The sequence below is a fragment of the Phaethon aethereus genome, assembly GCF_964289735.1.
Source record: "Phaethon aethereus genome assembly, chromosome: 2".
Classification (NCBI taxonomy): Eukaryota; Metazoa; Chordata; class Aves; order Phaethontiformes; family Phaethontidae; genus Phaethon; species Phaethon aethereus.
This window is the reverse complement of record NC_138582.1, coordinates 168171694-168184685: the sequence shown is the minus strand read 5'-3', so window position 1 is coordinate 168184685 and position 12992 is coordinate 168171694. Positions and strand designations below refer to the sequence as shown.

The 12992-nt window shown below is 47.6% G+C and overlaps 1 protein-coding gene across 1 annotated transcript in view; it reads right to left on the bottom strand.

Annotated features, from left to right (window-relative positions):
• Positions 1–12613, bottom strand: part of LOC309402464 (vasoactive intestinal polypeptide receptor) — a gene marked incomplete at its 3' end in the record, with an annotated part of 125205 nt that extends 112592 nt beyond the window's left edge. The window contains exon 1 of the mRNA XM_081996303.1: positions 11258–12613. Within this exon, the coding sequence (XP_081852429.1) occupies positions 11258–11314 (57 nt within the window). The 5' untranslated portion in view covers positions 11315–12613. The remainder of the gene's footprint in view (positions 1–11257) is intronic.
• Between the last annotated feature and the right edge of the window lie 379 nt (positions 12614–12992).

The following is a 12992-nucleotide window of genomic DNA, read 5'->3' as shown; positions in this document are numbered from 1 at the left end:
AGTCCTGTACTGGGGAAGAAAGCAAGCCCAAATCAAAGACACAGTTGCTGCTTTATGATGATGATGATGATGATTTCAGTTGTGCAATAACAAATCCTGTCAGATCTGCCGCAGAGGGGAACAGGAGGAGAAACACAGTATTAGAGCAATATGCAGAGGAAAAAAACATGCAGAAAAAAGGCAGTACGGCAGAGACAACTGCAGCTAAGCTGCTCAGCGTTCCCAGCATGGCCTCTCCCAGGGAGTGCTACAGCTCTGGGATGCTTCTGGACAGCGGAGAGCCAAGTGGGATCAGCGGACCCAGTGACCAACCTGCACAAGAGATTCAACTCAAGCGTGGGATTGTTCCACAACTGGTTTACCTAAAGGCGGTGGCTCCTAACCACTTTGCAGCTGGAGTTCACGACTGCTGCCCTCACGATGCTCTTGCCATTGCTCCCAGCTGCCCTTCCATCCGGTGCTATGTACTAACTCCTCCTCTCCCTCATCCCCGTCCTCACCATATCCCCAGGCAAATTCCATGCTGGGATCACAGGTCCTGGCCGGTCCCTGAGGCCTCCATCACAGCTGTGCAACAGCCACTTGGTCTCTTTTCCCTTCTGCATCTCTTTTTCCAAAGAGTAAATACCGTGCTGTCAAGCACATTACGTGTCTTTCCTTCAGAAAACTGCAACCTTTACTCAGCCCTTTACTTAGCTCCTCTTCCACAACTGAATTTAGTGTTTCTGGAAGATGTCCCCCTCAATAAATCTTGGCTTTGTTTTATCTCCCTGTAACAACAATATGTAAAAAAAAAAAAAAAAAAAAAAAAATTGAACTGACAACCAAATCTTCAGCTTTATAGCTACGTTTAAAAATACTTCCAGATGCTTACTGGTCCCTTAAGACATTTCTGAAGCTCAGGTCAAGTAGACCCAAGGCAGAAAACTCCAATTTTTAATTTCCTTTCAATCTACAAAACCATCAGGGCTTGGCTAACACTGTTTAACCATCAGAGCTGTCTGGCTCTGGGAACAGCTTCCCAGTCAGAGGAGCACAGCAAAAAAAGTGGACTGTAAGAAGTGGAAGGTAAATAACCATATTAATACAATAGGAGCCCTATGCTGGCAGAGACCTCGGGGAGACAGAAAAGTTGTTCTCTGCCTTATATTCCCAAGCTGGTAAGACCCAAATGAAAACAACAGACAAGATGGAAGGCACAAACGCACGTGCCAACATTACGAGTCTCTTCCTCACGGCGCGTAAATTTAATTATAGCGTCAATCATGCACTTCCAGTGCAACTTCAGCCACTGACAGACGTCCAAGCTAGCATCTCCAAAAGAACTAGGTACCAAGGCAAATGGATCTCTAATAGCAACATCTCCCACCACAGTTTTATTAAATGCTATTATAGCCATGACCGACTGCTGATATATGGGACATAATATTTTTTATTAGACTAACTAGTACAGCTAGAGAAAAAGAGCCTTTTAAAGCTCTAACTCTGAAACACACTCAGGAAACCCCAGGCTATACATAGGCCTGAAATAACTGTTCTGAGTTTAGTCAAGTTAATTAATTACAGGGAAAAAAAAAAAAAAAGAGTAGTTAGAACCTGGAGAGCAGAGGAACTGCTTAGCCTGGAAGGAGGTGGTAGGACCATCAGCACTTGTAGGACTTCAGGGCTGGGCAAAAGTTATCACCTCTGCAACAGCAAGAAACTAGCACGTGGTGAGACACGAAGAAAACTGTGGCGTGTCATAAAAATCAATGTTTCCACCGAGTCCAAGGTTTTTAATGCTCTGCAGAACGATGAATGTTAACGGTGGGCTTGGCTTTCAGAGGTGTGTTGTAGGTCTGTAACACAGGATGGTCGGAGGGTTTTTGCAATAAGCCACTCTCTCCAGCTAGCACGCTTTTCTTTTACATCTTCCCACTGATAAACATCTTCAGGCTAAACCCAGGGCAACCGCTACTTAGCTTTGTTTCTCTTTCAGACCTCAGGAAGTATTGCTATGCCCGAAGGTATATATTTTTATTTTATATTTATAAATACATATTTTATATGTATATATTTCCGTTGTTCCAATATAAGCTGTTACTTCTCTTGACAAACTTTGCCTCATCTGCATTGTAGACAAACAGCCCGAAGATAAGTCTTTGACATACTGTTTGCTGAAACCTGTGTGACTTCCCAGAGGAGGGAGGAGAGAGGGGGGCAAGGAGGAACAAAGTTTAATTTTGGTGAAAACGGTGCTGCAAAAGAAATGGTGCGTAGGGGATGAGAGAGCAAGAATTCCTGCACCCCAAAAAGCACAGCCCATGCCCCAGCTGCAAAGCACCGGCTCCAGAAGGTGAAAAAAGCTTTGCACGGAGAAACCGTGCAAAAAGGGAACTGTACAGCAAGAGTCAGCAAGTAGAGCAGAACAGAAGGGGTGGGAAAATTCTTTGAGGGAATTGTGGCAGCACCGGAATTAAGTGCACGGCGTAGCTGAGACCCGCACAGCTCTGTAGCCGTCTTTAATGTCATTCCCCCCAAAAATGCAAGCAGCCTAGCAGCGAGCACTTGAGCACATCAGTAACTCCTCACGTAGTGTTTGGCCTCCTTTCGGTGCCCTGTGAAGCTGAGAACTGTCTCAGCAGCAGCTTTTTTCTCTGCCTTTGAGTCTGTCAAGCCAAAAGAAAACTTGTTTCTATTGTCAAAAAAGCTGGAGAAGCCCAATTATGCTTAAGAGCCAAGGTGAAAATGAAAAATAACCAAAGAGGTGGATGCAGACGTTGCAGGAAACAAAAGTGGCTGGTTTCAGTATTGGCTCTTTTGCACTTGCATCTTGCTTTGAAGGGACCCCTGGGCAATAGGAAACCCCCGTGACCTCCCCGGGGAGGGAATCCCGAAGGGGTCCCCAGGCAGCCCGAGGCTGGCAGAGGGGCTCCGCCGCCCCTCCGCGCCGCTCCCAGCACGCGGCGGGACGCAGCAAGGGGAAGAAAGCAGCTCCATCCCTTTGCATTCCTTACTGAATCGTCCCAAATTACTAGCCCTAAATTACAGGGGAAAAGCAGCCAAGAAACACTGGGCACAGCTCAGGCTGGAGCCCAGTCACTGACGGCACGGAGGGTGAAGTGGCTTTAGCAGCGGGACACGAGCAGCCACACCAGCTGGTGCTGCTACGGCTCCGTGGCGGAGAGGTTTTCCTTCCAGCGAGGGCTGGAGGGTCCTGGGGAGGATCTCATTCGCCCCCTCCCTCTGCAGGAAAGCACATCTGCCAGGGCAGTGGGGTTTAATCTCTGCACAGCGAACTCCTGAGGGCTGTGAAAGGGGGAAGAAAGAAAAAAAAAAAAAGCAAAAAAAAAGAAAAAAAAAAAAAAGCAAGTACCTATATCCCACATAACCGTGAACGGGATGAACTTTCCAAAGGGGTTCACCTCTCCCCTGATAAATGGCTGTAATGGGAAAGAAACTATAAAAAACAATTACTACATTCACTTAAAAAATGAGTTAAATTTGGCTACGGCAAAATAAAGGTGGAAGAGGTATAATTTCCAACAGGATTCGGATTCTGGCTGTTTCCCAGCTGAATGCATAAAAATGCTGAGTGTCAGCGTTGAAGCAGCTTTTCATCTTGTCGCAAATGTACAGAGTCGTTACGGATTTTTATTTTTTGGGCGGCGTGGGGGGTTGGGCGCCACGTCCAGTGTATTTCATTTTGTTTTCTTTTTGCCTTGCAAAGGGATACCTTCCTTCAAGTTCGAACCGCAGCTGTCTGGCCGCTTCGGAAAGATGAAATAAAAGCTGCTTTTCAGTAATGAATGAAGCAGGCTGCAGGGAAGAGCTCAGCGTGAGCAGGTTTTCTTCTTTCATTCTCGCCCAACACACAGGGAACCTGGGGAGGGACTCAGCTTGCCACTTAAGATCTCCAGACGTGGGTGTCTGAGGGTGACTGAACTGCCACGGTCGTCAGTGAGGGTTCAAAAAGGTGCATAAAGTAGGCACATGGTGTCATTTGAGAGAACTTTATTTTCTGTATTCATAGCATCCACGTGGGACCGGCAGACAACACAGCATCTACGGGGGCTTCGCTCTCCAGAAAGGGATGCTGTGGGACAACGGGATGTTTTCCTGCATCTCGGATGGCCTGAGAACAAGCAGCTGACATGAACTGGCAGCACTGCTGGCCACAACGGGATCTCCGACCATCTGGGTCATGCGTAGACACCTACACAGAAATGCCGAAACGGAGGTGTCCTGATCTGCAAGGTGAATCCCACCCCGAGGTCACCTGCAAGGAAGCTCAGACTGATTAGCTCTGATAGACAATGACATTTATAAGGGCCCTGGAGACTCTGGCTGCTCAGGTGTTGGTTGTGATGTTACAGATCACCAGGTATTAGTTAAAACATCTGTTAAACACAGAACCAAGGTTGGAGTCCTGAAGAAACATCTTTTTAAGACAGCCAATAGATTTCAGCTCTACAAAGGAGACACAAAGTATTGATATTTTCCCCTCCAGACAAGAGTTGTATTTAAATAGATATTTTTTTTTCCCCTTTCCCTCTTGATGAGATACAATTTCACAGAGATGAAGATGAAAAAAAAATGTGGAGTTCATACTCAGCTTCACATCTGATTGTCAGGAGCAGGAATATTCCTGAGCCTGCTGCAAAAGCAAGAAGGGGATCATGGTGGCTTAGCAAACAGAGAGTTGGGGTCTCCATGTTCAGTTCCTTTGGTTTCTTCTCGACTTCAAATCAATGCAAATCAATGAAGCCAAGGCGTGACGTCCAGAAAAGTTTATCAAAACAGCATCACCCAGTCTGCTGTCCGGCCTGCCAGTGAAACGCGTCAGAAAATAATCCCAAATTGGTACTGAATTAGAGAATAATTCCAATTCAGTTCTAACACTTGAATTTAAATGCAAACAACAGAAGTGTAAGTCTCCATCTCCCAGCAGGGCAAACACTGAAATGAATGGTTAGTGACTGCCCTGGGGGTGAGAAATCTACCTAATGTGACTAATAAAAGCATTTAAAGCTGTTAACATCCACTGTTTCAGTTGACTGGAAAAGTGACTTTGTTAATGTAAAGTACATCAGGGTCTTTAAAATTCATGTACAGCTCAGAAGCTAAAATAGGTCTTTAAGTCCTGGACATACTATATATATAAAAGTTAGTGCTGCAGATAAAATCTGGCACAATAAACCGCTAGTAAAGCGGCACTAATGTGTGCTTTCCAGCCTTAAGCAACCCACAAAACACATCCCTGCGCACAAAACCGTCCCTAAATTCACTTTATAAACCAACCATCTGAAAATTACTGGACCGAGTTCTGATGTCACCTACGCTAACTTCACACCCGGGCTGCGCTGACTTCAGGGCACCGCGGCTGCCTTGCATCCGCACGTCTGACGGCTGCGTGGGGGAAAGAATATCGGAGGCAAGGACCGTAACGGGAAAGAAATATCACACCTGCTTCCGCCTCTTCACCTTACCTGCTCGCTTCCAGTGGGTCAAGCCGTGTCCACACAGGCTATTTATATTTGTGCGGATTGGCAATTATTAAACATAAGTGCTCTTGCTATTATGGCTCTTCCCTCATTAGGGTTTATGCATGAGGCTCAGCAGTTTAAGCGTGGTTTGTAGCAAACCTAATAGCCGGTAGAGGCTTCTAAAAAGCTGAAGCTTCAGGAAAGAAAATCTTGGTACCTTGTTAACGACATCCCTATCAGAAGGAAACTTTCCACTTTTATTTACAGCTGAGAAACCTTCAGGTTTTCTAAAAACCCAGTGCTGAAGAAGTCGGGTATCACCCCATTCAACAAATAAAAGGGCTGTATAACGACACAAGGAGCATCCAGCAACTAGGGAGCCCATCTTCTTCTCAAACCTTCACCAACTTTCTGAGTACTCGTGAATGAACTCTCCCTTGCGTTACGGGTCTTGGAATGTGAAAGGTGAAGCTCACGCCCGGAGAATTGAATCATCCCAGAGAAATCTCTGGTGGTCAGGCAGGAAGCCAAGCCAACTGCAGGTTGCTCCAAAAGGGAAGGGTGACAAGACGACGGCTCAGCTGGAGAACAGCCTTCCCCCGCGTGCACAGGACCCCCCCGGCACGGCATTAGCCGTGTTTGCTCTGGAGAGAGGCCGGTGCGCTGGCTGGCACCACTGCACCGCTCCGCTCGCACCTCCCATCGAGGGGCCCCATTTTTCTTCCACTGCAGTCCTCTGGGAGCTCATTTTCAGAGGCAAAGACATCTTCCCTCTCGGCTCGGTTCCCTCCCAGATGAAGTTGTAAGAGCTTGTGACTTCTGGAAAACATCTGGGAGCTGGAAGGGAGGGAGCAGTGAAACTGCAAGTGCTCAGCACTCACTAAGGGAGCCCCTGCCCAGCTGCATGGGGCAGGAGGACAAGTCAGTGCCACAGCACAGGCAGGCTTGGCAAGTCCCACCGAGAGGGTGGGAGCTTCTGACCTGCCTGCCTGCCTGCATGTCTGTCTTTCCATGCTCTCCATCCCACCTGCTCAGTCAGAACTCCAGCCCCCTCCTGCTCTGGGCTCTCCAGGCATCTCTGACACAGTTTGTCTATGTTTTTGGCCCATGACTGAGGATTTTTCTTGGTTGCATTTCCTAGATTTTGGTTCTTATGCAAGATTTTCCTCTTCTTTCCAATATAGAAGAGAGAAAGTTGATGAGACCAGAGAACGGAGCTACATTTCATCACACAACCTTTCCCAGGCACTGGTAAACCACATATCCACTTCCACTGAGCCAGCATGATGCAGCAGTGACCCCGTTCGCAGCAGTGAAATGACACTGCCACACTTGTGCTGACTTGGTCTGAGGGCGGGACGTGACCTACCCTGTTCATAAAAGAAAGCAAAGTCCCGTTCCTCATCAAAACTTGAGTAACAATTTTTATTTTGCACAAATAATTTGTCTCTTTTCCTGAACTTGAGCCACAGATGCCACGTGGAATGTGACAAATCTCCTCCAAGTGCGCTCAGGTCTAACTTAAAAAAAAAAAAAAAAAAAATCACCTCGTCTTGGGTCTCATTGATCTACACAGTGCCTGGTGCCCTCCCTCAGACTGCCATTAAATGGGACATGATGCTGAACAGGGAGATATCTTTCTTCTCCCTGTTCCCTGCCTTCTCCATCTCCAACAAAGATTTGTGTCTACAAGCTAGCCCAAATAGCAGGTAACTCCCCAGCCCTACCAATCTAAGTCAGCATATAATGCGGTAAGTGGAAGATTGAGTTCCGTGAGATTACCAGTCTTTCCAGTTCTTTCTGCTGGGGACCATCTGGTAAAGGGAAAAAGCTATCCTTCCCCCGCAAAAAAATAACAGAAACTCAGTACGTGTGCCACTTCCAAGGCAGCCCCGCAGTCGGTGCCTCGGGACAGCTGAAATACCTCTTTCATGACACCAGTCCCAGCACTTACTCATGCCCCAGTTGCCCATTTGCAAAACGTACCTCCCTCTTTTCATCCACCAACTACCGTGACCCCTCCCTGGATATTCAAACGAGAAGAGACAAATACCACTCGCGAAAGTCATGCCGCTACGAAACAATGAAAACAGGAACAAAACGCAAGGGCAGCCTCACAAGTCAGCACTGGACACACTTAGCACAAAACGCAGCACACGCTGCTTTGCATTTTTGTCTGGTGCAGCCCTCCGGCTCTCACACCGCTGCTGATACTACAACGGGAAGGAGTTTGAACCAGAGCATTTTTAAAGCACTGTAAAAAGGGGGAAAATGAAACAACAGACACATACACACCCAAATTCACAAGCCAGGCAGCTTCCTCTGTCCATGGTCCCATCTGCCTCCCGATGCCGAATATTTGGCAACTATCCCTGTCTTTAAAAAACACCCTGGTGGACTCATCCCCTTTTACGACACATCATGATTCCCTTCCTCTCTGGCTCTCCAGAGTTTTCCTGCTGGAGACAGACCTCTCGGCTGCGAGGAGGGTGTGATAATTACAGCGTGAATCCCCCTGCTGACAGGCTGGTGGGCTGGAGTAACACGCTGTTGGAAACTGCCTTAAATATTCCATACAGGATTTTTTTTTTCTTCAGATACTGTGTTTTTGCCTACTTTGCTCTTTTGCCTTTTTACGCCCTAAATAAGAGCTTCTAAAATATATGTGCTGCTGCAAATACATACTCTGAAGACTTCCAGCATTATAGAGAGGCAATGAGACTTCCAGAGCTACCCAGATACAGGGTTGTGCAACTGGTTCTCCTAGATGGCTTTATTTAAAGTCAGTCATGCATTTATACATGTATAAATTTAATAAGTCGTACATCCAATAATACATTGGGGTTTTGTGGCAAGGCCTTTGTTAAACACAAGTTGTCATTGCTAAAGGATCTTTGTGTTGGATGCAGGAATTAGAGGATTTTTGCGAGTACCTTGCCTCTTCACCAAAAACATTGATTATTTTATTTAAGCACATTTATCTAACTTCTCAGATTCTCAGTCAATGATAGGATGAAAGAGATGCAGATACGGTTGAAGTGGTTGCCCCGTGAGCTTAAATTTAACTGATCCTGTTTCCAGCATTTACGCTCAGACTGCTAAAGGATCAGATCTGAGGGGTTTTTTTATTCCTTTCCATCATGTGTCTACTTCATGGCTGGAGCAGAATAAAACTCTGAAGAGAAGCATGAATTACACCAGCTGGATGGATTTGGCTAATTCAACGAGCTTGCAGTCTGAAGGCATGTGGAATCCACGAACTGCTTCAAATTATCAACACCTCATTTACTAGACACACACTGGGCGAAAAAAAAAAAGTCAAACTTGTAGCCCTCCAGCCCAGATTATCTTAGTGACACCCCCTAAAAAGGTAAACCGACCCACTAGAACCTAATAGGAATTATTGTGAATTTACACCATGCCCTGCCACCACCAGTTTCAGCGCTTTCCTTCAAAATGCTAAGTTAAAAGCTGACCGTTGCAGGATGCAGGTCTCTGGTGAGCATGGTCTGATGAACGACAGCAAATGAGATCTGCCCAATTTCCTTTTTCCCACATTTGTAGATCACGAGAGGCTGAGGTGAAAGTTTATCACCGTAATTAGAAACCACACGGCTGCAACAGTTTTATAGCACTGAACTTCTCGATCGGACAATCGTTCTCGTTCAAAGTTTTTCCAAGGACATAGCAATAAAAAATTATCACAATAAATTATAAGGAAAAACCCTCTGCTGAGCTATCGTAGGTCCCAGAGCCAGGTTGTTACAACTGCAGAATTACTTTTGTTTTAAAAATGAGCACCGAATCCCAGGTTTAAACTGAGAAACAAAAACAACAAGGATTTTCTCTAGCATTGAGGCACTTCAGGATTAGTCACCTTGCAGATCAGCACTGATAAGGAGCACGTGGATCTCTTTAACCCACTAGTATGAACCAGGTCTCAGGAACATTAACACAATGAAAGAACGAGAAAGCAACCAACGGTTCCAATAAACTAAGGGCAAGGAAGTGAGATAAAGTATGAAACAACAAGGTAATAAAAGGGTTGAAAAGGAACCAGTACAGGCCCTTGGATTGCACCTAAGCTGTGCCTTGCCATTATCCCAAAGCTTTAGGAGTTTGTGCTTACTGATCGCAATAATCAACCCAAGAGCACCAGCATAAGGACCTGATCCTGCCACGACTTTCACGTTGAACTTCATCAGACTATATGACTTAACTCTGTGCAGGATCTGGCCCCAGAGGACCTCTGCATGCCAACAGTGTTTAAAGAAATGGGATTTTTGCCACGGGCTTCAGTGGAAGCGAGAGTTGGAGCAGCTCCAGCAGCTGATGGGAGTGCTGCCCCCTTCTCATTTCCCCAGCTCCAGCCCCGGACATGGGTTATTTTAGATCTTCCCTAAAGCAAAGTCTGTAGAATTCCAGGAACTAATTGCCTGGTCATTTTTTTTAATACTTTAATTCATTTTCCCTGCCTGTTCCTCCTCAGAGAAAGTCTTTGGTGATGCAGATGGCTGGGTGGCTTGCAGTGACAGCCAAAAAATTTGAAATAAATCCATTTGTCTCATTTCTTAAGGGACAAGGGGAGAGGAAGGGAGACAAGAGATGCAGTGCCAAATCCGGGTTACTTTCCACTTTCTGAGGCTCAGCTTGGTTGGTCTGACTCCGCTTGCTGGGGATCAGAGCAGCTTTGAGTGAACCACTGTCACCAGCCAAGCAAGAGCAAAGAGAAGCGACTTGCAATCAAGTACCGCAGGCACAACCTACCTCCTGTGGGAAACTCTCCCAACCCAACAGGATGCTGGTGAGGCAACCTCAGCTTTCAAAGAAAGAAAACAAGTGTGGGAGACGATTAGAAGTAAGAGGGAAACTCAGCCACAGCCAGCACCCAATCTCTCCCCAACCCCAGCCTAGAAATCGTACGCTGCAAGGAAACAAGCCGTAGGCACAAAGCTTCATTGAAATGTGCAGAACCCCGTGTCTGCACTGTTTGCACAGAGAATTAGCTTTTGCATGCACGTGTGTGTGCGCGCGCACACAGACGCATGGCCAGGAGAAACAATCCCGTTCGCTAATTCTGCGCCGTGCTACGAGCCATCTGCGGTGGGGGAGGAAACAGCACGGCCCCATCAGGGACCTGCAAGCATGGAAATTATAAGCAGGAGGGCCACAGCAGCCAGAAAACACATCCTCTGCTCCCAGTTTCTGCTCTTTCCTCAAACAGTGCGTCCACGTGAGGTTTCAGTGTCAGAGAGCAGCACTTTGCTGAACTTCTCATGGGTGGCTGTTCTTCACCTGGAGAAAGGTCCCATCCAGGAGCCCCCTCCCCTGCCGCTGAATCCCCTCTGGGAAACGTCATCCTGTTACCCCCAGTTTTCGGGGAGAGCTTTGCACGAAACGATCAGGCTCCTGAACAGAAACGAAAGCAAACCGAAAGCCAGCCTTGCAAACCTGAGTGGCAACAAAACCAAGAGCCAGACCTGAAATAAAACGCTAAAACCCCACAGTGAATTCCTCTAGCTCAAGAGATCCTCGCACTCTGGAAGGGGAAGCGTACCTTGAACAAAAAGGAAATTACGAGATTGCCGTTTTCTAGATTATGGGGAGGGAGGGGAGGAAACCCAACCAAAGAGACGCCTGCCTTTAACCAACCGCGCTTCCAAAGTTGCCCAAAGTTTGCCCGAGGCTGAAAAGATAAACCCCGCACCAAAGGAGCGGGCAGCGGGGCAGGGCCGGCCCCGTGGACGCGGAGCTCAGCCCCGCAGCGTCCACCGCGCAGCGGGAGGACTCACCAGCGAGAAGAGGCAGCCGAGCAGCGGTACCACAACGCCCAACACCGCGTACTCCATCCCGCCCGCCGCGGAGCGGAGGACACCCCGCACGGCGGGGTCCCGGCGCTGCGGCTGCGGCCAGCGCGGCGCTCCGCTCCCGGCGCAGGGGCTGCGCGCGTGCGGGGAGGGGAGGGGAGAGGGAGCTGACACCTCCGCGCCGCTCCGCCCGGGCCGGGCAGCGCCACCGCCCCCGGCCGCCTCCCTACGCGGGGCGGGGCGGCACCGCCTCCCCCCGCCCCAGGTGCCGCCGGCCCCGCGGGAGGGAGTCCCCTCCTTCCCTCTCCTTCCCCCCTTTCTCTTCTCTCCCCCTCCCCCTTTTCTCCCTCTCCCTTCCTTTTACCCCTTCTTCTGTCCCCTTCATTAATTTTTCCTTCTTTTGTCTCTTCCTCCTTTTTTCTCCTGTTTTTCTTTCTTCCCCCTTCCTTTCTCCCTTTTCCCTCTCTTCCTTTTCCTTCAGCACTTTTTTCCCCTTTTCATTTTTTCCTTCCTTTCTTCCTATTCTTTCCCTTTTTTCTTTCTCCTGCTTTTCCTCTTTTTCTTCTCACTCCCCTTTCTTCCACCTTTCTCTCCTATTTCCCACTTTTCCTTTTCACTGTTTTCCTCTTTTTCTCTCTTCCCAGTTTTGTTTCCCTTTTGCTATCTTTCTTTTCCCCTTCTATCCTTTCCTCCCTTCCCCGCCTTTCCTTCTTTTTTCCCCATTTTCCCCTTTTTATCCCTTGCCCATTTTTTACAACTTTTCACTCTTCCCCTCCCTTTTCTGCTTCTCCTTTCCCCTTTTTTTATTTCCCCCTTTCCCTTTCCTTTTCCCTTTCCCTTTTGCTTTCCCTTTCCTTTTCCTTCATTAATTTCTCTCCTTTTCACGTTTATTCTTTCCTCTTTTTTTGCCCTCCCTCCCTTTTCTTTTTTTTTTTTTTTCTTTTTTACAATCATTGCAGTGGGCTGGAAAGAAACTGATGCTGAGGAAAACAGCAAAGCTTGATTTTCAGTTTTCACCCACCAGCCGGTGCAGTCACCATGGGGTTCCTCCAGGTCCAGAGTGAGAAGCTTGCAGAGCCACAGCCTGCAGTGCAAAAGCACCTCGCCTCTTTGCAGAGCCTGGAGCTCCCTGTTGGGTTTAGCCCGGAGAAACACTCAGGAGGGTGCTGGGAAATGGTCGTTAGTAGGGGTAGTAGTTAGAGGCACAGGAGATGGCCCAGACATTGCCATGAGCTCTAAAAATGGGTTGAGCTGTGCTGGGAAAGCAACCCAGCACTGCTGGGAAAGGACAGGAATGGTTGGTTGGGGCATTTGGCTTCCTCTGAAATAGCTGCTTGGTTGGAAGGGGTTAGGTGGACCAAACTTTGCAAATCCCAGCCCAATTCAGTGAACCTGTATGTCCTCTCTCTGTCCACAAAAAGAGAGAAAAGTTCCAAGGTGCAGGTCAATGACATGACATTTCTGGGTTTCTCATTTTGGAAGAACAGCTCAAGACCAGACTGACCTGCATTTTTCATGCCAATGTGGGAATCCCTCCCCCTCCAGCATGATGTGGAGCATTTCGTTTCATGTTAAGGGCAATGCTCTTTTCAACTCAAGAGAAACCGCAGGTATAGGCTTACTTTAGCCTGAAAACCCAAACAAGCCCCATAAATAAAGTTAACAATAAGAAAAATAATATACTCCTTGCTGTTGTTTTCTCTCCCATCCTGCTGGATTT